We start from the raw sequence: 24,547 nt of genomic DNA on the forward strand, positions 1-24,547 counted from the left end.
CATGTTCATTATTTGTGTGAACATCATCACTGCAGGCAGTGGGAGAGAAGCAGGGAATCCCACAAGTACATACAAGATTAGGACTAAACTCCACCTGCATATAGTCTCTGTTACCCTTGATGTTAAATGTTTAAATCACCATTAAGATAAAAGACCCAGGTGAATGCAGAGATGCTTTGGGCATTGGGCCACTTGCATCTCCCAGACCATGCCACAGCCTCAACCACCAAAAAAGCAAGAGGTTAAGACCTACGCCTGAAAACGCTGCAAATGCACACTTACAATTAGAGGCCCTCTGTTGTTTTCACGGTACTTGTTCTGGAAGAAGATATAAACCACGGTGGCAGCCAGCGAGTAGAGGAAGGCGAAGACTGCAATGGTGACGAAGAACTCCGCCGAAGAGGAGAAGTCCCCTATCAAGGAGAGCTTTTCTCGGCGCTTGCCTTCACAAGTGGGAGCATCGAAATTCACTTGATGCAACCTGGAAAACATCCCAAAGAGCGGCAGGTGAAGTATAGAAAAAGGAAACTGTTACCTGAATAAAGATATAAATACATTTGCTCTGCCTCCCTAGCTCATTCCTGATGCGCACTGATCTCCTGCTTGAATAACTGGCCCTATAAGTAGTCTTGTGGGCTGTGCTCTTCAGAGCTGCTCGTACACGTGAGGTTATTTCCGTGTGAAAAGTAAAGTTCTTCTAGGTGAGACTGAGGACCTGAACTCATCTTTTAATCAATCTCAGAGAAAAGTTGATGTTCCAGTGGTTTGGTACAAACCCCCCCTTCCTCTCTGGGGTTTTGCCATGGCAACAACTGAAAAAGGGTAAGATGAGAAACAATTTGATTCTTGAATTCTTACAATCAAGGCGGCAGAAAACAGGTCTTATCCTCTATATTAAGGCCATGGGATACCTCTGTTTGGAAGCTCACGACTTCCTTATGTAAAACTGCCTAGTGCACACCTACCTGTGGCTGTTAGCCTATGGGGCTGCGAGCCATATAGTGCCTCTACATTAAAAGCTTTTAAAACCAAGCTGCAGCAGAAATACATAACTTGGGTCAAAGAAACAGTCCGCATGCCCTGGTTTAAGCAATCAAAGCCCTAACCTTGCACTCACACCGTTTGCAATCAGCGACTGAGCTAACAGGTTTGTGGTTCTGTCTGGCAGCTCCTGCCAGACCTTTTTTTGCTGTAATAATTTTAATTTCTGATTCAGAAAGTGGATCCTTGGAGGGGGTACTTTGGCAGGTCCTGTTGCACGGCCCAGATTAGCATCAGCGGGGACATGGGGCCCGACGAGGGATCACGCTGTTCTGCTCTGCGCAGGGGGAGAGCAGAGGGGACGAAGCCAGCAGCAAGTTAATAGCAGCAATTAAAGAAGTTATGATCTGGTGCAGAGAAAGGATGAGGCCTTCTGGGAGACATTCCTCTGCTCGAGGGCAATTAATGTGTGCAACAGCGAGCCAACGGCAGCAGCAGCCATGACTATATGACTAAACAAAAAGTTAGGTCCCCAGAGGAAAACAAAGTACCCGCAGTAGAAATCACAGAAGATGGATTAATGGACGTTGAAGGATTGCATGACTTTTTGCTTTTCCTGGTCCAAACTAAATGTGCCCAAACGCGTAGGCAGAACCTTTTCATCAGTGGCTGATGCATAACGCCGGTTGTTTACCTCAGGCATTTTCTTCCCTGAGCTTCCGTCACTATAGTAGTGGTGGGATGAAAAGAAGAAACACGTCTGCCTAGATTGCGGCGATGAGCAGCGGCTGAGTCGCCTCCCCTACGCAAACACAGCGAAGTCTGATGAAAACTGAACGCACGAGAGAGACTCTAACGCTCACGATCAGACAGTTTCCTGACTTGGTTTCAAAGCTTCCTGGCATCAGTGCACGCACACTTTTTGTCAGAGCTTATTGTTCTTTCCTAAAGATGGGGGGAAAAGGGGAAGGAAGATTTCCTAGTGCCTGTCATGCTAATTTTGCAGCCTGGAGAGAAAGTGGTTTTGTTTTATCCATCACCAGGATTACGGAAAGATTTGAAATGCATGATTTGCATGCAAAAAGAAAAGAAAGCTTTCCCTGCTTTCCTCATGCACAGCTGCTTGGGCGCTGTATTGACACAGAACAAAACTGGGAACCCAGCACAAACCCCCTTGAAAACAGCGGCAGCCTCTGTGGAGTTTTGCATCAGGAAACTTGACCCCATCCCTCCTTCCCCAGGGGAATACAATGCTGTGCACCCAGAGGCTGCGCTCACAGTCCTCCTCAGGTCCTATCTTTACTTCAGGGCTTGAGGCTGGGTTCAAGCCAGGTTGCACCTTCCACCCAGGCTATGGGGCTGCAGCCTGGGGCAGGGAGGACACCTGCGATGGTGTGCAGAGCCAGACCTGGGGACCACCCTGTGCTCCCATCCACTGGCAGACCCAGCATCCCCCAGTCAGCCCATACTTTGCAACTCAACACAAAGGTGTTCAAGATTGGGTGGTTTTTTTGTTTGGTTTTTTTTTGTTGTTGTTGTCTTCCCCCCCCCCAAGTAGCATTTTCTGGTTCTTAAATAATTAACTACGTTTGCTGTGTTTGAACAGCCACACTCAGGTACCACAGCTGCTTTTTAAGTGCCCCGCTGCAGGATGCAGTATCTGCTTTTCCAGCCGAGCACAGCGAGAAGGCTCTGGCCCCTCGTGGGAAAGCCAGACTTTGCTGCGATGGTGGGAGCTCTATAGTTTGATGTTATCACCTCACACTGCAAATAGGCTTTAAAGAATTGCTTTGGCCCTCACATTACTTGCACAGGCACTATGGAACTGGGCCGAGCTACATTAAATACAATCTGATTGCTTTGGGGAAAAAAAAGAACAAGGCAATTCTGCATGCATTTTATTGTGTAAAACACGTCTTTAGGGTGTTGGTTTTTTTTTTCTCCCCTGGAGTCCTGAAATAGCACACTGGGCAACGCATGGTGTTGCAAGTAGCCGTTCAAACTCCTGCGCATACCAAAGATGAAATAACTTAAGGAATGTTTCTATTAAGATTTAGACTGGGAGTTGCTGCCCACCCCCTGCCCCTCCAACTGGCCTCAGTCACCACAGCCCCATCCAGTCTAATCACCAACAACCCACCAGCCTTTCTGAAACATGGTAAAGTAACTGAGACCACTTTCCTTTTCTATTCCATGTTTTCCTGACTACACCTTAGTTCTGAATCGTGATAAGCCAGAAAAAAATGTTCATATATTATATTAACATCACACTCGTATCTTCCCAGCAGTGCTTTTGTGGCCAAGCGTCTGTCAGGGATACACCAGATCACAGAAGCCTTCTTCCATCAAGTTATTTTTATTCACTTGCTTTTCTTTTTAGATTTCCCTAGCCTCTAAGAGGATGTGCAGTAATTGGTGCCTCTGGTGGCCACCTCACCTCTGCCTAAACAACCGAGATCTCAGTTGTGCAAAGGGCCCCAAAATAGACCGTGACTCAGACCTGGGAAGAGGAGACGTGGCAGGGAAGAGAGGTGAGTGAGCCAAGCCCTGGGGTGGTTAGGGTGGATGCTGACTTTGCAAGATGCATTTGAAAAGTTTCTTTAAAGCAGGGGAGGATCAGTGACAGAAAATCCAGTTTTACTAATCGAAACCTCTTTGATCTAGAATGGCATCTCAGAAAGCTTTGATTTTTGCACTGATGTTGCTGAGTCAGCCTTTCTGGGGGCAGGATGGCTTGGTGATGACTCACAAAAAATTAATTGCTTCTACCTCTGCCTCCCACTTTTGATGTAATTCTACCTGTTCTGCCTTTTACTTCCTCGTGATTTATTCTTCTTTCATCTTCTCTTATCTCTCATTCTTTACACCCCACCTTTTCCTTCAAGTCATCCTTGGCCAGTGTCTTCCTTCTGCTGCTCTTCTTATTTCCAGCACCACCCCTGCATTTCACCTTTGCCTCTCCATTTCCTAAATAAAATCGGAAGCCCTGAGAGTGACCTTTTGCAATCACGCCCTTTGCACTTTCACATCTGAGCAATACTGTTGGGCTGCATCAGCAGAAGTGATTTTCACTGACTGACGGACAATGCAAATAAGGAACACTTCAGTAATGAATTTACCTAATTAGGGAAATAAGTAAGGAAAAGCCTTTCCCCTCTAAGTTTCTTCAAAAATGAGCTGGACAGTGCTTTTTGCCTTGTATTACACTGCTTATTGTTCTTAATTCAGAAATAAAGTTGATGACTCGGGAATGTGACCTCGTACCCCACACTCAGCGGAGCAGCACTAAGGTCATCCTCGCTGCTCATTGCTACTGACACCATCCCCTTCGCCTGCTGGGTCTGTTTGCTAACGACAGCCGCCATTGCCAAGCCATCCAGGTCTGAATTCCCTCAAATTCACTTGCATCTGAAGCAAGTCCACCAAAGGCAGTCAAGTTTCGCTGATGAAGTCACAGTAATTAAGGGCTTCTGAGGTTTCTTCTACCATTTGGCAAACTTTCCGTTGCCGTGGGAAATATGATGACAAGACAGCTGTATTGTCTAGCTTGACAAGATTAAAAGAGGGTAGGAATGTTTTACAGTGAAAAAAAGGATTTTTACATTGTTCCACAATAGCGAAGAGCAGTTACGTTTTCAGACACTAATTACCCCTGCTCTGAAAACAATACACGAAGCCAGACACGCCGAACAAAGCTACAGCTGTTACGGGTGCGTGGGGGAGCAGAAGCTGTGCTCTCTCCATGTAAATGCGAAGTTGCCTTTCCTTCCTGAACTCCCTTAGTACAATATTGAAGCCACAATCTGCTTTTAATTATAGCCCCCCTTTTTTTTCAAGCAGCCTAGTCCACCTGATGATCCTTGAGCACAAAAATGGTCAGAGCCAACCTCCCCAAAGACCCGTCTTGTCCCATGTCCCACTCTACCAGCAGACAGAAGAGCCCAAGCAGGAGGGTATGCACCAAGTGATCTAATCTTGTCTGACTCACAAAACCTCCCCCTTCAGCAATGCACACAGGGCTTGGACTTGAAACCAACAGAACATGCAATTAACGGCAAGTATGCGCTCAAGTATTATTTATGAACCGGCCCAGATTTCCTCTCCTGGGCTTTGATCAGTGCCTGGATTAATAAATAACAGCTAAAGTTCTGCCTCCAAAAATTCTCAATGGGGGTTAGCATTTCTTCATTCCTTTACTAGGACGTGGTGAAAAACAGGCAAAAAAAGCTATCTGTTTTGGCAGGTTGTCCTATTTTCTGAAAATAGTATCTTGTAATCCACCCCCAAACCCGTCTACGACATGCTTGAGCAAAATCTGCACCACCCACACACGTGCTTGCAAAAATCCAGAGATCCATTACCCTTTCATTGGGCTTTATTTCCCCCTCACTTGTTTCTGGTAGTCAAACTGTCAATTGTATTTACTGTCTGCAAAGCAATGAGAGAAATACACCACTGGAAATTAGTTACTGCAGGTAGCGCTCGTGGAGGAATTTGTTGTGAAATGTTTATCTTGGCTGATAATCTCCAAAATGAGGGAAAAATGAAATTTCAAAATACAGTAGGGAAATGCTGAAATGCACAGGGCCCCTTAGCAAGTCAAACTGCTCTGTCAAGGCACAAGAACATGACAGCAGTTTTCGCCTTCCTTTCTCTGGGATACAAAGTAAAGGCATTTCTTTTAGTTAGCCCTGGAAATACTGCGGCTCCCTCGTTTCAGAGGACTATGCTGATGTGCTTTCACACCGGTGCCTCCAGCCAGCCAGTCCCTGGGCAAATGCCCCTTCTCGGGGTGCCAAATATGGATTTTTCATAGGTTTAGTGGAAGAACACTAATAAATGGGAGCCTTTCCTCACAGCAGAGCTCATCATCCCCATAAGACTTCTCTAGAGATATTACCTGCATAAAGAAAAATACTTTAAAAGTAACCTTTAATACTCAGGTGAAAGGCAGAAATCTGCCTGAGAAGGAAAGGTCTTTTCTTTAATGAAATGGAGGTCCATTGACTCTTCCAACACTCTTCACAGCCTGTTCTCAAGGAGGAAGCAATGCACACAGTGCTCCTCACTGCAAAGAACATTTCCCCCGGTGCTGGGCATCCCCGCAGGCTCGGTGCTAAATCCTGGCTATCTGAGAGGCCGCCCACACAGCAAGGAACAGGCTTCCTTCCAGCCTTCGGGAAGGTGGATGGAGCTGAGCTCTGCAGCTTTCTCCTCCTCCCCGCAGATCTGCTCTCTGAGGACAGACTCCTGAGCGGGGGGAACTCCGCAGCAGTGAAGCCACGCTACGAGCTCTCATACACACCATGAACTCTTCCAGAGGGAGCCACTGCCAAGCAGTTGCCCTCAGTCCGTATTTTTTGCCAATTACAACCATTATCCAGTAATTCCCGCAGGACCTGAATCTTTGCACCCAGGCATCCTGGACCTGTTGAAGTTGCCTCTTTTTGAGGCAGCCAACCTGCTAATACTATATTTGAACTGCTTGAAGTCATTAATGCCGAAGTTCTCTCCAGCCCTTCAAAGTCCGATAGCTGAAATGTGAATAGAGCCCTGGACAGCTGCGGGGATGCGATGGGCTTAGCCCAGCAGCGGGGCAGCAGGCACCACGGAGGCGACAGCTCCCTGGCCCTTTTGCACCTGTGATGTTCTGGCAAAACCAGAGTTTTACACCCCTTTGCTAACAGCGACAAGACTGTTTCTCACCCCAAGCTTGCTCTCTGACAGCTCTTTTCCCAAGATGAAGAAATTATCATTTACTCAAGCATTCCCATCCCCCACCTTTCTCACTGCCCATCTGCCACAATGCACATCCCAGCGCTGCCTGTATATGCCACAGCCATTCGAAACCGTGAGGTGCTTATCGATATTCCCTAACTGTCCCAGCAATTTTCCGTACCTCACTCTACCAGCCCCCCAAAAGCAACACCCCCTCCAGACTCCCCAGCATCCAAAGGTGCCTTCAGTACCCTCTTCTCCTTGGTCTCCTCCCCTTCCAGAGCAGCAACATGTTAGTTTCTACCACATACCTATCCCTATGAAATCAGTTCATTTTTCTCTGGAGATAGGAAACAAAAATAAAATTCTCCAGCTGACTCAGCAATCCAAGCTTGATCTTTTGTTTCTTTGCTTTCTAGAAGACGAAAGAATACAGTTTGCTGATCAGAGAGTATTTGAAAGTATTTCACTTTGAACTTCTGTCCTCTCAATGAAACCTCTCAATTTCTTCCAAAAAAATATCCCAAATCCCATATTTCTCTAGAATTATTCAACACTACCAGTAGTTTCACACAAATTACATACTTCATCTTGCAAACATTTATGTGTAACTCCTGTCCTGGACATTTGAACATCCTAAAGATCTCCCCTTTCTCACAGCTGCCTTCAGTGGCTTATACCCATCCCAATGCATGTCCAGAGCAGCATCACCAAAAAACCCCAGAAGACGCTGCTGGGAAGCTGACCAGGAAAGCTGTAGCAACCTATATTCTCTTCTGGTTTATGTCCAGTCAAAATAATGGAAAATATTTCCCCCTTTCCTCCCCCCCCCCCCGTATTTTCAATTTCTTAACTTGTCAGGTTCCCAGCCCTCACTCACACATAGCTGTTGTGCAAACATTTGGCCAGTACTATTTTCCTACAGTACTGTTTTTAATAGGACAAGCTGTCAGCCACAGTTGCTGTCTCAAGACACCACATTGTGTGTGCTGTGCTGGGAGAGGTGGTAATTCCCCCAGCGCAGGCAGCTCGGAGCAGGCACACTGCAATGCCTACCCAGAGCTGCGTGACACGCACGTCCTCTGCTCCATCCCTCTCCACCTCACATCTCTCCTGTTAACGAGACAGAGACCCTCCGAGGTGCTCAGGTCTCCAGGAAGGGAAGCTACAAAACCCTTTTGAGGATGGTGTCTTAAAGACATTGGAATAGGGACAACCCCAGCAGTGGTGGGGAGAGGGCACCAGTGCCGTGTCCGCAGCTTGGGATCCCTCTTGAAGGACCCGCTCCCAGTGATTGTGTTCACAAAGCTCTTGGAAAACAGCCTGTGCAACAGCTTCATCACACTCCCGGAAAAAGAAACGTCCCGGACATGTGCCAGCCGTAGCAATGAGCAATGAACCTCCCCAGACTGTGCACGTAACAGTAATGCAAACTCTAGTACTCTGCCGTAGCACCAAAAAGGAAATAAACCGGCTCATTATAGAACACGCGCCGCCGGGAGCGCTCAGAAAGCTGAGTGGGTGATCCCAACCCCACTTCCAAGCCTACATCCAGACCCAGATTTATCTCCCGAGACACTTTCACAGCTCTTCTCAGAAACACACACTTTTCCTTGCTGTGCAAGCAGAGCATAGCACTCAAAGACATGCTCCGCTGGTTTTTACAAACCCAAATACCTTCTCAGATTGGGTACTAACATTCTCTGTGGTACAGACTGGTGGCATTGCTCTCCGATTTTCCTTCACTGAGCTATTTTCTTGCGGTGAACTGCTTCTTAGTCACTGGGAAGCTTAGCTACTATCTCTGAAGGAAGGTAACCCTTGATTATCTTTAAAAAAGTCATCGTGTCCATGGAACAATGCAAATTAGGAGGCCTGGAAATGCCACACGCATGTATTTGCATTGCCACATACACAACTGTCCAACGTTACCCGGTCCCAACACGAGATCCTGACTGAACTCATAACCTCTGATGTCCCTCCTGCTGCCCTCTCCTCTGGACAGACATGGGAATCAGCTTCCATACTAACACGCCTCTGTCAGAGCAGAACAAAAGCTTCCGTTTGGAGAAAAATCCACAAAAATCTAAACATCTAGAGATATAACATAAGCAATAGAAAGCGTAAAGGACTAAAAACCAGTCACTGAATCTAATAAGACCATTTCTGAGAAGTGGGTGTATCAAATCCCCAGGCAGTGCTTTTGCATGGAGCGATGTGGGACTGCTGAGCCCCCGCTTCCTGCGCCCCAACGCGCTCTGCTGCTGCTCGCATCGGTTCATAACGCTCGCGCCACCTCCAATCCACCTTGCCTTCCACAATCAAATGGGCTATGAACTCCACGTAAAATCAATCCAAATTCTTGGGCATCACCTGATGTTCAGCCAGAACCACGTGAAAGCATAAATCCTTTGCCCTGCGAGAAGCAGGTTCACATACAGTTCAATCAAGGTCTATAAACCCTGAAAGCAGCAATTTCACCTCCAAGACCAGCTGAGATAAATGCAAAGGCAATTACAGAAGATGCAGCAACGTTTATTCCTTTGTATTGTATTTTAACATTAACTTTGTATTTTAACTATGATTTTCCCAAGTAATTGTCCTAAGGTACTTAAACAATCAAATTAAGTCCTCTGTAGAGTTTTACAGCATGACTCCAATAAAACTCCCAGTCAAAATATTTTCATTCAAAGTACACATCAAATCCTTTTCTTGGGTAGCCCGTGGGCTCAATCGCAGGCTGAGCGGCACACAGGGCAGGAGTCAAGGCAGACCTGCGGGTCTGCTGCCGGACCTGTGGACAAACTGCCGGCACCTTCACGCTGAATAACCCTTGACGTGTCACTGCTGGGAATCCAGACATGACAGTGAGAGGTACCTCACTAAGTGGGGCTATGCTGGATGGGGTTGGATGCCTGCCCTCTCCAGAGTCTATTGAATAAGAAGAAATATTGCATTAAGCTCTTGGCAAATAAATTCATGTAGAAGCCAGGTGTGAGAGGAGACCAAAGACATCCCACGTATCCAGCTCCCTACGGTCCTGGGGAAACCTTCAGGGCGGCTGCACAGTGAATGCACATTTGGGAGCAGGGAAAAGGGGAAGGACGTGTGTTTGATTGTCCCCTAGCTGGGTCGCCACACGCCGTCTGGGGTACGGGATCAAATGCCAAACAAAGCAAAGCCAAAGGGTTTCTGCTGTTGTTGCTGCTGTACCGGCAGCATGAAAACGTGCAAAAAGAAATTTGCAAGGGAAGTTGTAAAAAGCCTGACTTTCAGAAAAAGCCTTTGTAGCAGGCACAGACAAAACACCATCACTGCACAATACCGCAGAGACTATTCATGAATATATATTAAAAATTCAAATTGTGAAAAAGCTGCATATATTAACAAATCCAGAAGTGACTTCCACTTTAAGAACAAATTCTGGCTAAAGTATTAATGAAGAATTTTTCTGGCACCAAAACAGTGTTAAGCATAAAATATAGCCTCTATGAAGCAAAATAAGCCAGACTGGATCAATATCATCCAAATTCATCAAGAATCGAATTGTTTTGAGTGCCAAAAGTTTCTACAATTTAACAAAGATTTAAGAAGCAGCAGTCTCCCTTCTCTGCAGCAGACACCATCTCCAGAAAGTTGCTACCCCTTTCCTTCCCAGCCAGCTGTGTATCCATGAACTCTGTGTTCATGCAATGTTTGTGCATGGATGTTCGCAACAGAAGACAACAGTTGACCAGTCTGAAGAGTCCCAAAGCAAGACAAGCCTCCTCTATGGCCCCAGTTCAGCACCCAAGGACATGTTTGCTTCAAATTTTAAGAGATTAAAAACTAAAAAGGAGAAGCTGGAGAACACTGAGGATAGCAGCAACTGAGAAGACCTCAACATCTGGAAAAGTCATCTTGTCTGCAGAGAGGCTGCCCTGTGACGAGCCTACTGGCTGGAGCAATCAGCCTCTCCCTGGTTGTGCAACAGACCGAGGACTTTACAGTTTTACAAATATTGGCAGCCAGACCTCCTTCTCTGACCTACTCAAGCAGCGTATCATTGCGCGCAGCCCAACACGCCAGCGGCATGAATGAGCAAAGACTTTGCCACTTATGTAGCCACCCTTGGGCTGTGGCTTCTTGGCCGCGTACAAACTAGTTTGGCACTGAAGCTAAGCCATTCAGATCAGCTAGCAAATTGTGGGGGCGGCGGATGATCTCTTCCTTCATATGACACAGTGTGTTGGTTGTGCTGAGGACCACGTGCGCAGGGTCAGCCTCAAAGAGAAGGTGAAGATGTGGCTGTATCAGATTTCTGGTGGTTTTCTATAGATCTCATGGAGAAACAAAGCATCAGGCAACTGAAAACATACCCCAGTCCCTCACTGCTGGGAAGAGGATACTTGCCTTTATCCACAGTTCAAACAAAAGTGCAAACTGGCAGTAACAACCATTCTTTGGCCAGGTTGCCAATCTTGAAGATTTCTACCACGTGGGTTTTGAAGACTGTAATTGGGGTCAGGAAGAGGCACTCAAAACTAGAAAAGCCTCAAAGTCATCCTTATTTTTATCTGTTTTAATCAGACCAGCAATGATTTCATCAAACTCCCTGACAACAGGAATTAAATCGTACACTGTGCTCAGACAGCCACTACTGCAGACCACGGCTGTCCAAGTGCAAAAGCACAGACTTTTTCTCCCATTCTACTATCCTCTTGGTCTAAAGACAGTATTCCCAGAGCCAGTGTGGTCCTTGAAGACCCATGGACACTGGAGAACACCGATTCGCTGATTTTAATTACTGCAGTAGTCTGTAGCCATGCAGAAGTAAACAAAAATCGTATCAGGGCTCTGAATTATGGCATTCACTCTCTACTAATAACTAGAGCTGGTTACAAAAATGTGAAATATTCTTTCCTATTAAAAACTATGTTAATTCAAAGCTGAAAAGAAATATATTTATTCTGTACACCTGGATCACCTTTTCCCCAGCCCAGGAGACAATGTAAGAGCAAACAGCTCTAAGCCAATAGCTCATTGACTAGAGTGCTCAGCTTGGCTATGCGCGCTCCACGTTCAGGTTGCTTATGGACTTGCTTCAGTATAGAAACTTGACCAAGGTCTCTGATGCCTTCACCGCCAGGGAAGCCAGGTGCTGGGGCCGTACTTTAAATAGCTCAGAAAGGTCTTGCGTTCATGTCACTACGGACTAAAATCTTTTTACTGGGTTTCCACTGGAAAAAAAAAGATTTTGAAAAAATGGAGCTGCAATTTGCTGGACAGCCCTATAAATTACCAGAATGTACAAATCACAACTAAGAAAAAATAACGTCTGTATTTCCTAGTTAAAAATACATCTTAATGCTTCAGTCTGCTTTGCATTGTTAGGTCACATTAAATATGAAGACTTTTGTGAAGGTGTCACAATTAGAGATATCTGTACCCTGAAGGATTTATTTCCTAATTTTGCTCAGCGGGATGCAACATTAGGCTCCTCTCTCGCATCATTTCCAGTTTCCACTAACAGTAGTTAAAACCTAGAAGTCCTTGTTAGGCAAATCTATTCAACAAGAGGCCAAAATTAGGTATAAAAAGCACTGCTGAGATCAGGGTTTGAAACTGTTGTGGAAGAAGGTGATTAAAGCCATGACCGAGCCCTTAGAGCCCATCCTAAAAAGTCAGTTTATATAATCAGGGTATTGATGAAAATCTCCAGCTTCACCGATGTATTATTGAATGCCTTTCCTTGTCAGTTCAGATGTTAACCCCAGATCTGCAGTGCTAGATGAGGTGGTCACAGTTTGGCAAGAAAAGGGACTAAACGGATGTAGCTTTCATAGACCAACCGATTGCAGAGCCAGAAGGGACCACTGCGACCATGCAGCTTGTGCTCTTCACTGCTGAACTTCACCCCACCATCCCTGCAACTCCTGTTTGTGCAACAGCACAGCTTTTCAAAAGGCACCAAATTTTCATCTAAGGAGTTCCAGGATGTAGATTTCTCCCTTCATCACGCTGGAATGGGTCATGCAGAGTTTAACCAGCGCCTCTCACCTTCCCGGGAGCTCTGCCAAATCCGCCTGGGAACTGGGGCATCTACATTTTGGCACAGAGCACACCTGAAGCTAGTGCAACTTCTGCGGGCTTGCTTTTGCTTCCATCTACCCACAGAAGTATTATGAGGCCAAAACATGCCTTTGCAGAAGGGGCATCTTCTGTGTGATGAACACATGCAAAATAAAACATAAACCTTAGGGAGTTTAACTGACTAGATGACTTTATTCCTTCCTATCTCCGAGCCTCAACTGGTACGGCAGTCCAAGACAGCTGGGAGGAGAGCCTGCCATAGCTGCCTGAAAGTCAGCATTGCAGGCAACTACTTAGTTTAAAGACTTCCAGCAGCTCCTGGTCTCCCAGCCATAACAGACATTTATAATCTTTTGGCCAAAATGTTTTCGACTGAAGTCTGAAGCAAGACTTACTACAAATGGATAATAAAAAAAACAAGGCTAGTGCACTCTGGCACAGAAATGTGCTAATATTAACAGAGGCTTTTTCCAAAGAAAAATAGTTGCAAAGCACAAAGAGTTAGCTACTTTCTCCTTAATTATCATCTGTAGCTTCTAAGTAGGCAATTTAGATCTGGCTGTCATATTTCAAATGAAAGACTAGCCTACCCATCGCATGCAGATGAGGCATACACTTTAAAGGATGCTCAATGGGAATGTCTTTATTCAAATGAGATGCTTAGAGAGTGAATGAAAAGCTCCCATAAAATACAATTTCCTTTTCCTTCAGAAGCAAGGATTACTTCAAGAGACAGTTTTACTAGCACACTGGAAAGATACTAATAGGTGATTTAAAATAAAATGGAAAACAACGTTTGTTTTGCTCACTGCTGTGATACAAAGACATGCACAGACATATTCTTTCATCAGGCTCTCATGTTAGCAATGGCTCAATTCTCCTAACACCTATGCACATTCTTACCTTAACCATTGGCTTAGGTGAGACTGTGTTGAAAATTTAATCATGTGATCCTCTGGGCCAATATTTTCCAAGTAGCTTGCAGGATGAATACCACAAGAAAAGGCAAGATATACTCCAAATGAATTCCCATGCAGCATTTAACTTGGGGATACCCTGTGTATGTAGCCTGGGCTAAAGCACCTCCAAAAGCTAAAGGCAAAGAGATTTTAGTTCAGGATCTGCCTCAAGACTTAACAGACAGCACACTTATTGGATTGGATTGAAATGCTCATCCCTTCCCATTGCACTGCAGACCCGTGCAGCCCAAACCCTCCGCTCCCGGTGCTCACCCCTGCCATGGGCCCTGTGCAGCATCACCCTACAGCCAGGGTCTGAGCAAGGCATTCCTCCCTTGGTCAGGAGAGGGATTTGCAGAAGTGAGATAACCACAAAGCAGCAGGTGACGATATTAGCAGATAATATCTCTGGCTGGCAGTGCGCTGCCTGTCTGCGCCGCACAGCATCGTGAGAGCGCTTCTGCTATGCAAAGTTTCATTTAAATCAGTAGCTGAAGAAGTCCAAACATTTCAGTGCAACTCTGCCAGTTACAAGAAAAACATTAAGCTTGTGACATGAACAATTACGTAGCAAAAATCTTCAGTACAGACTAGGTAAGTCAAGCCTGACAACTGAGCTGGCAACCAAAAAAATTTGCTTTTAGGAGTATTGGTTGAAAAGCACCTTAAAACGATGAATACAAGCAACAAATATGTGCACAGTAGGTGTACTATTCAACCACTTACTATCAAAGTAAAACCAACGAATAGCAAAGTATATGATAAAAATGTTGCTGGGATCAGAAGAAAATAATAAAAATAAACAAATAGGACCTTCACCAGGACCCTTACTACAGAAAAAAAATATTGCTTCAGGGTACTTGGATGCGTGACAAATCTGATCTGAAAGGGTGATGGACTGCGAGAGTAACAAATAATTCCAAGATGCTGATTTTTTTTCCCCACTCAAAGAATCGTTACTGGGGTGAGGGTCAAGCTGCTGAACATCCTAATGTGTGCCAAATTTGCAATAGATACTGTACCAAGCACAGATCCTAATGCTGAGAAAAACTGCTAGTGTCGGACCAGGGAGGTTTTTTTCATATTTGAACTTGTAAAACTTTTGAAATACATCAACAGGTATCCAGAAGAAAGGCTGATTTGTACTTTAAAGCATGAAGAGGAAAAGAAATCCTTTGTGACAAAACTATAGTCAGGCAGAAGAAATGAGAGAAAACTTCAGGTGATTATTTGAAACGGCCTTATGAATATCAGCTTGGACATGGAAGAGTCCGGCAGGATTCGTAGAAAAGTGTGGCAGAGCTCCAGGAGACACTGCCGGGGGGTATCAGGGTTTGGACTACAGGTTTCTTTGCACATTACAGGGTGACTACAGGGTCATGGATGTGGGTTGCAGGAAGCTTAAATGAATCTGTGTAGTTGTAGATGGAAAAGCATCCACCTCACCTCCTATTCCAGGAGAGATGGTGGAGCCAGATTTGGGTTCACTTACTCAGCAGTGACACTGGAGGGACTCCTCTGCGGTTACTGCACCCCAGCAGCATGAGCCCAGAGCAGGAGCCCCGGCATGGGGTACCCCTCAGACAGGGAACAGCTCTGCCTCCCCATGCTCCCGCCACACGACAGCCCCACACAGGTACCCACCACATGGGCTTTTCTCTGAAGGGATCCCTTCTCCCAGCCGTGCATAAGCACCACTTCACCAGATTACTCTGACGGTCTTCTCCAGTGTTTAAGATACTTATCTGTACTTCCTCACTTCTCCCTTTTCAAAGGCCAAATGAATCCAGGTCCAGAATTAAATTGGGAAGTGAATGTGATTCTGGCAGAAAGGAGAAGCAACCACCTTGTGCAGGGGGTTTCCTTTTGGTGCTCCACAAGTTCCTGCTGCCAGAGTTACAACAGCAGTAAGATAATGCAGGAGCCAAGCACAACTATCATCTTACCATAACTTTAAACTAATATTAATTCTTTCTTGATTTTTTTAACTGTACCCTTCAAAACTCCCTGTCTGCTGGAACTAATGATTTCTCTTGAATTCATTTACATTGTTTGCTGGAGACTTCTGCAACTTGCAGGTTGGGGATGAGAAAAATCTCAGTAAGAGGGTATGAGGACGCTCCTTGGTTTGCAGGAGCATCTGGAGCTACCTGCTGTTGAGTGCAATGCTTCTTCAGTACATTCAGGACTGGTCTGGGGCTACATGAATCACTGGTTTGAAGTCAGCTTGGCAATCGGTACGTTCTGATCACACATCCCCAGACCCCATCAGCACTGGTTTTGCCCTCCTGCACCCTCCCTTTCTTTATGTAAGGTGATGGGCCCCAGAAGCACATGGTCACAAGTGCAATGCCCCCCCTCTTCAGTCTGGAAAACTCCCTCCCCGTTCTGATCTTGCTTTAATGGGAACATTTTCAGGCTCCTTCAATCTCACTTCCAAAACATCCAAGTCCTCTTGCTTTGCCAAGCTGTCCTGTTGAGCCTTACAGTTTTGTTTACTTGCTTAAAGCTCTTGACACTTAGTCATCAACTAGCCAAGGTCTAGCAGTTCACCTTCTAGGAGAAGAAAACAAAACCTCAAACTCACAACAACAGGAATGAAAGCAGCTGGTAGCACGGCTGCATTGCTTTCTTCATTTCAAGTCATGCTGGAAGGCGCCGCTCAAAAAGCAGCGCTCAGGTATTCCACTGCTTCAGTGTCACTGCTGACAGCCACAACAGCACTGCGGTGTCAGATGCTCGGCAGCATCTCTCCTTCTACCTGCACCTCCCCCAGCTGTCAGCCAATAATCAGAATGCTGAAGGCATTTGAAAGGAAAATGCCACGTGAATATGGACTTATTCAGACCTGGATGCAAGACAACTGGTGGGAAATTCATCCTACCTACACAAAGCCTACATGCCCATGCAGACAGGTGAGCTTCAGGATCACAGTCTTGATGAGGGAGCCTGAACTTAAAATGTGTCTGCTTTTTCCAAGGGTATCGACTGCTCTAATATGAGATGTTACCTTTCCCAACTAATCTCACTTCTGTTTTTAGAGCATCCCCTCTCCATTCTGTGGAAGGAACACTGGAGAAAAGCAGAAAAAGCAAATTCATGAGGAAGTCACAGGAATATTTAGATAAAACAGTAAAATGACACCAAGTTCCACAGGTAGCACTGGGCCAGATTTTCCAGGCACACATCTGCTACCCCACGTAGTCTGTACATCTTTGGACACCTTTTGCACGTGCCTCAGGTTTGCGTGCAAAGTTCCAAGAACTGAGTATCTTCATGCTTCTCCCAAAACACCAGCTGACTAAGTGTAATCTCCCTTCTCACCTGCAAATTACAGGTATATTTACACCACGTGGCCAGCCATCCCACCGTACATGCCGTACACCCTAGCTGTGCATGCTGAGCACACCCAGCCACAGCTGGAAGCCACACAGACAGTTCAAGGGCCAGCTACAGCCTCAGTTGGATCCCTTCTGCAAATAAACCCTATTTTGCATCCTCTTTCCAACATGCCGGAATGTTACAATTACGCAGCAATTATTTCCAGTTTTCTCATAAGCAAGACTGTGGGGAAATTGCAGATCCAGCCACTTCTAGAAGCAATGGTCAACATGCCTGGTAAAACACCAGGAGAAACCTGCTGGCTACTTCTCTCTGTTTTATTAACTTCTTACATAAAGTACTATTTTATAATCATGCAAACTAAAAGCACTTTACTGTAGGGTGTATTCTGTAATGAATGCTGGAGAAATGACCTATTTGGAAGTGAATCACATTACAAATTCACATAACTCAATTTTCAGGATCTCTCTCATGCATACTAAGCAGAAATGAAAGAAAATGCAGACAAGTTCAAGACAAAAAATAAACATTTGTAATACCAGGAAACGTGCCTCTTTGGAGTAATAAATGTGTGTCAAGGAAGAACAACAGTTCAAGGAATCAAATTCAGTTTCCCCTGTTTGGAAGTTGCTATATTTGAGAACATGTTAAAGAAGTAGATGCTATTACGTCTGGCCTGTGCATAGCAATCATAAGCAAAACAGCATGTGATTTCCCAAGGAAGCAAAATAATTTTAGAGTCATAGTGTACTAGACTTGAGATTGGATTACGCATTCTTTTCTTAATCATCTCAATTCCTTAAAGAAATCACTTATACAGAAGTGAAAGGTTTCTAGAGTGGACTTGACATCTTTAAAAACAGAAGACTGTGGATGTTCTTTTGAAGCAGGATCCTAAATGGCATGAACATTTTTTATATATATATATAGTTAACCTCACTACAGCTTTCAGACATACTTAAACAACATAAAATCTGTTTTCCTAAGTCACTAGGTTCTAAGATTTAAAGTATTCAGGCACCAAGAGATGCAGACAGGCAATTAGTAGAATTTTCATAGCATTTCAAAATTACGGTTCAAACTTGTTTTATCTTTTGCTTCCCCTTCCCCATGGAGTAGCTCTTCCAGATCTTTGCTACTCCAATGGTTGGGAATCCTCCCTCATTTCCAGCTTAGTCAATGGCTACACTACAGTTAATGGATACTTTATCCCCATTTTTTTTCTTGGGCCGATGTGTTTTTGTTCTTTTTCCTTGCCTGCTGTTTTCCACTCCCTGTGACTCCCCGAGCTCTCCTGGCCTTTACGGGGCTCTGCGTGCCCACAACTGCTCTCTTCTCCTTTGCTGAGCTCCCATTCCCCAGCGATTCCCGCGGCTGCATCCACACCAACTCTAGCCAAATTCATTCCTCCTGCACATCCAGAGCCTAAACAGCATTATAATGAGAATTCAGGAGCCCCAGGTTGGTGCTTAATCAAAAGCTGCTATAAATGATGGGAAACCCCACTGAAAACAGGCTTCGCATCAGCCCCCGAATGCCTGCCTCTCTGCAAACAAACCGCCACGAACCAAACCGGGTTACCTGAAGGGGTAGGCAAAGGCTATGTCAATGTTGAGGTCACTCTCTGACTTGTTTGCACAGTCCACACTGAGGCGCAGTCCTCCAGAGTACCCACCGCATGTTGCAAATGCAAAGATTGCAAAAAGCTGTCAAAAACAAACAACATTTTTATTTTATTTCGTTTCAGCAACCACCACAAGCAGATCCATGCAGCAGCTCTCGCTGCAGCACCGGCCCCCTCGGGTCAGGTTATCCATCACTCCGTGCATTCAAAGCATTGCCATACATTACTCCTGCGCCCTTCCCCAAAGCAAATACAAAGAACCACAAAACGTGAAGCTCTGTTGCCACACGTAGACAGAAACATCACCATTTGTCTGTGCCAGGCATCTCAGCCCTCCCCTCCCGTCTTGAACCCCATTTGGGATTCACAACCCAGGCAGCTATTTAAATCATCCCACTGACAGGCAAGCTCGGACACGAAGAGAAGGATGAATATTGACTGAGCATAATGAGTCAGTCTTAATCCAAATAAAACGCTGGCAGAAGTATTCATAAGGAGCAACCAGGAGTAGCAACAGTAGACCAAGACAGTTCATGTGGCCACCATCCCATCACATGGCAAAACACAGAATCATGCTGCCCCTCTTCCATTTCACATATGACTTGGAAAAAAACCACAATATTTTTTTATTCTTTTTCCTAAATTACTACCATAACCCAAGACGGATATAGAGGTGCAGTAAACTGACACTCAGCAAAACAGAAAAAAAATCAAGACTTAGGATAAGCTCGGGCAAACCGGACAGGAACAGAGCTTGGGTGGTTCTGATGCAAACCCATATCACATCTTAATCTTCCAGGAGAAAAAGGTGAAGGAGGGAGTGTGCAGGCCAGAGACACGTCAGCATTTATATTTATATCAAGGGTTCAAACAGAGGAATTGGAAGCAGGCACGGGTGTCTTAAAACATCATTGATGTAGGCTTCCTTGGAAGACCTTGAGCAGAAGTGAGGACAGTTCATTTATGGAGTTGTAATTTAAATTAAAGGACAGGTTAGATTCTGTTGATTGTAGCCCTCTAGTTCTGAAGTAACTCCATCAGCTTTAACAGAGTTACTCCAAGATCTACAGTGGGGCAGATATGGGAAATGACAAGTAAACGCCTGATCCCAGTCACAATTAAATAAGCTAAAAGTCAACAACCCTGAGGAAACAAACAGTGTGCACATATGGAAAAGAAAACATGTTCTTGGACACCGAAAAATTATACAGCAAGCAGATCTAATGGCAAAATAAAGGACTGAATGACTCAGTAAAAGCAACATGGAAATACAACAAAGAGAAAAAATAGACCTATCCTTGCTGCACAAGGCTCTGCGAAACACGCCGCTGATCTTAGTTCTCCCAATTCACAGCACGAGCAAAGCCAGGCGTTTCAGCAGCCTCCTTGGACTTCAGCTTTGCACGTGCATCTTTTCCCCAGACACTGCCAGGTTACAGGGGTGACTCCTGAGCACTGGGGTAGGGAGAGCCTCCCCAGCTGCAAGGTGATGTGCTGAGCACGATGGAGCACAGAGAATAACAGGAGAATAATGCAAGTTCCCACCCTGCTACTCACTTCCAATGTGACCAGGGCATATCACCAAGGATAGATTGCAAAGGTATTTAGGTGTCCAGTAATAAGGGAAGTTGATAAAAACTTCTATTGAATGAATTCTTCATGCTGAGCTCACTAAAAAAAGGAAAGATGATCTTTACTGTGAATTGACTTGTTAAATATGTGCCATGAAATAAATGTTTCTCCTATAACTTGAATAGTGTTCCTTCATCCTAAATGAGACACTTCCTCTGTAAATACAAGAAGTTTCTGCCCTTACATGTAGCACAGCACTGAAAATCAGTACTAATCATCTCAGTTTAATTTGTGAGGCGATGTCAGAAAAACAACATATTAAGGAGAACAGGAGAGATTACTGCTGACCTGCTTTCTGGCCTAATTAATGGAGTTGCAAGTGTTTTGCAGATATATAGGGAGGCACAAAGATTAATGCAGTGATATATAAAGATGGAACTGAAGGGCTGCAGGGTGAGATGGACCTGCCATAAAGGAAGAGCCGTCATCTCTCAGCATAGGGACAAGCAGAGGAAAGATATGCAATTGAAATGCATCGTCTTTAATCAAGTATTGGAAATCAGCCACCATGTTTATTCACCAAGACCATGGAGCCATGCCCAAAAACACAGCTCAGGCTATTCCTTCTCAGAAAGGATCTCCTCCAGAGTTCCTAGTTTTTCCTCTCCCCTATTGAGAGCATCTTTGACAGCAGACTCAGGCACCTGAAGTCTCAGTCCCTCACACAGTTCAGATCTAGCCTTTACTCATCCTTTAGCCCCACATTTAGCTCTTAACCAGAAGCTTTTCAGACGCTTTCACTCATTCAGCAAGCCCTTCAGCCTCCTTCTTCTCCAGCCACAACCCACCAGGGCTGCCCACCAGTTCCCATCCTTACTCAGCACAGGCTCTGCTACAAGCACCCAGGCAGCACCCACAAGGCAGGTGAGAAAGTGAAAAGGACCCAGCTGGAGATTTTTATACTGAACTTCAGCAAGGGCTCAGCCAACCCGAGCTTGGCTCTCTGCCGTGGCTGGATCAGATGCTGCTAACGGCTGGGATCGCCCAGCTGCCAGTAACGCCTGGCCGGTCCCCACAGCTGTGGGCAGCACCTTTTGAAAGCATATTTATGTTTTGCAGTGAAGGAGAACAGGGTGAGGGCTGTAAATCAATGGTATTTCCCTGGGGTATGCAGGCATAATTTTCCTCTCGCCCAAGCAACCTTCTTCTCCTACCTCTGCATTTTTCCTTTTTTTTTTCCCTCCAAGTTTTGCTGCTTTATGTTGTCAGTGGAGTGCCTGGTGCAATAAGCCAAGATTTACTTGTTGGGTTTTGTGCACACTGTAATTCTGTGGCAGTTGCAGGAATGCTGTAAACACCACTGTATTTTATTATAGCAGGATTTGTGTAAATGGCAGTTGTAAACCCCATAATGGGAGCTTTATGGGCCAGATTCAATAAAACCTCCATCTGCAAGATAATTTTATTGAATCTGGCCTCTCTGAAATTGAAAAGTTTATGGAGAACGGGAAAGCGTTTCCCTATGTTCCTATTTACTCTTTGCCTATAAATCCACACTCAGTGCTAGTCCCATCTGCAGTGTGCATGCATATTGCTTTTCCCCTTCATATTAGATAAATCTCCCCAGCACTCAGATACCTCTGGTTATCACATGGCTGCTGCCTCTCAAGGCTCAGCCCCGATGGCCAGCGCTGCGCCTGCCTTGGCTGGAGGAGCGGCAGCCGGGAGAAACATGGTGCCCTTGAGGCAACAAATCTTTGCTGCCATGGCTGTGCCAGGCTGCTCCTGCCCGCTGGCGTGGGAGCAGGGCAAAGCCCAGCCATCCCCTGCGCACCCCGTCCCTGCTGCAACAGCGGGTATTGCCTTGGAATTGCGATGCAACGGGGAGGTCAGTGCCTTCACACCCGCTTGGACCCTTGCAGGGAAATGGAAAATGCCTGTCCCCAGCCTGGATCAATGGCCCACGTTTGATGTGGGATAACACCCCAAGCAAGCATCCCGCTCGTTCGATGTGCACTATCGAAGCAGTTACCAACCCACCCGCTGAGGCCATACGCCAAAGGGAGGGGGAGGAAGGGACATTATTTGAGCTCCCTGGCATGGACCGGAGCAATGCACATCTCCCATGGCCAGTCCAGTCCAGCCTGGCTGGAAGATCACCCTTCTTCCACATGGTTTCAGACACATCTCTAACAAGGCAGCACATCTCTGAAGCTCACAATGCCTTTCTGTACGGTGATTAACACCCCATCCCCTGCTCCTGTTATGGGATATTCCCTCTATGCAGCCTTGGCCCACGCTATTGGTATATTTTTGTAAGGAAGTGAGGTAAATCACACAGTCTAATTTAACCAATAGAAATTATATTTATTACGGTACTGTGCAATAAGAAACAGCCTTCACTGTCAAGTCAGATTAGCATGTTTTAAAGATCAGTTGGCTCCTTAGCACATTGAGAAAAAATAGCAATATAATTTCCAGCAGAGCACGTGCTCCTCACACCAGCTCAGGGCAGAAAAACGTTCATCAGCTGATTTACGGGATCAGCTGGAAGCCCTCCTCCTTCTGATGCCAGGCTCCAACGCAATGACAATGGATCCTCTAATTCAGTATTCAGGAGCTGTTATTTATCCAGACTCCAGACTCAAGGCTGGTCCCCTCGTTTCCCAGCCCAGCCATCCTCGGTGGCCGGGGGCTTGGGGTGTGCGATGCCCTGGGGGAGCTGAAGTCCCAGCTGTGCATTAGACAGTTGGCAGCGCCTCAGCGCATGACCCTGGACATCACTCATCCCGCCACGGAACGGAAAAATGGGATGATTTCCCATCGTTTCTCCACGTTTGGCTTTCCGACAATTCCCCTCAATGCCTGCTGAGCGACAGGCTCGCTGTGCGCACCAGAAGAAGGCAGAATGGTTCCTGACAAGGCGAGTTAAAAGGCTTATGTAGAACATGTTACAGCTAAAACATCCTGTTAGGAAGATAACACTGTCATTTAAAATTGATGAAACTTTTACATAAGCCGCTTGCTTTTTCCGGGAGCACGTCTGCCCCGTGCAGCAGCCTTTGGCAGCTCGCTGGCAGACAAGATCGAGCCGCCCTGGGGATGCACCCCAAATCCATCCCAGTGCAAAGGGGAGATCCCCGCTCTGCCTGGGGGCTCCTCGATGACTCCTCCAGGATGGCAAGATCTTAAAAAGAAACTGTGTTGGTCTTGCCTGGAGCTGTGGTGGCCAAAAACAGGCTGTGAGGGACACGCAGGTCACTGTGTGGGTTGGTCTTCAACACTTTCACTTGGGGTTAAGGGAGAAATATGGGAATGAACCTGCTGGACGCTTTCCCAGAGAGGTCCCCCCTGGCCCCCCACTCCTGCTCTAACACTGGAAAGCCAAGGGGAACTCCTGACACCTTTAAAGAGCAACCTGAAATATTTGAAACGCCTGCTCTTTTATTAGTCATTTTGCACGTCCAAAGTGTTTTACAAAGGCACATTTTTCTGGCATCATTTCTGGATGTAAGACTTCCCTTTCTCCAGATCGCCACAATAAAGAGACTGCAAAACATTTGCCAAATGTTATATTGCTTTACACTTTCTGCCGCTCACCGTGGCCAACAGCACGTGTGAGAGCGGGGAGGGAGCACGCTGCTCCGAGGGCCCCGGAGACGTCCCCCCACAGCCAGCATCGCTCACCCAGCAGAGTGTCTCGTTAAACTGAGATTATTTATTTATAGAGCAGAACCAGTAATTGAACATTATTATTAAGACTGTAAAGGGAAGGTTCGAAGGCACTAAATGACTGTACGGGAAAACATTTACTGCAGAGCTGATGGCCCAAAATATGTCACCAGTGAAGGATTAGGAAGCACTCTCTCCTCCAGGGCTCTGCCTGTTTCTTTTTTAAAATCTGGCATTTTTCCTGCACGGATCTGAGCTGCAGACTTCCTGGAATCACTTCTCCTACATACAAGCCTTTGTGCACTGGAGATTATCAGATTATTGACTTTGGGATTCCTAATTATATCAACTTGACTGGTTGATGAATTGGAGGTGGATAGCATCGCAGCCGACGCAGTGCTGGGAGGGTAGGTGATGACTAGCAGGAGTCATTTTCCTCCAACAGCTATACGGGGAGAAAGCTGAAATATATTCTGCTCCTGCTGAGAAATAAACCCTAGAGCAATTGTTCACTAATTGCTGGGATTTAGTGTGCCCCCTTACAAATAATCAGCAGCATTGCAAAGAACGATCCCGTGCCTGCCCAAACCTGGTCTGCATAGAGGGG

General features: G+C 45.8%; 1 protein-coding gene across 1 annotated transcript in view; it reads right to left on the reverse strand.

Annotated features, from left to right (window-relative positions):
• The window catches only part of SYNPR (synaptoporin), a 111,632-nt gene that overhangs the window by 12,262 nt on the left and 74,823 nt on the right, over positions 1–24,547 (reverse strand). Inside the window, exons 3-4 of the mRNA XM_050904584.1 lie at positions 18,654–18,778; positions 283–481 (exon numbers count right to left, since the gene is read on the reverse strand). Of these exons, the coding sequence (XP_050760541.1) occupies positions 283–481; positions 18,654–18,778 (324 nt within the window). The remainder of the gene's footprint in view (positions 1–282; positions 482–18,653; positions 18,779–24,547) is intronic.

This window comes from Gymnogyps californianus, chromosome 13 (assembly GCF_018139145.2).
Source record: "Gymnogyps californianus isolate 813 chromosome 13, ASM1813914v2, whole genome shotgun sequence".
Taxonomy (NCBI): Eukaryota; Metazoa; Chordata; class Aves; order Accipitriformes; family Cathartidae; genus Gymnogyps; species Gymnogyps californianus.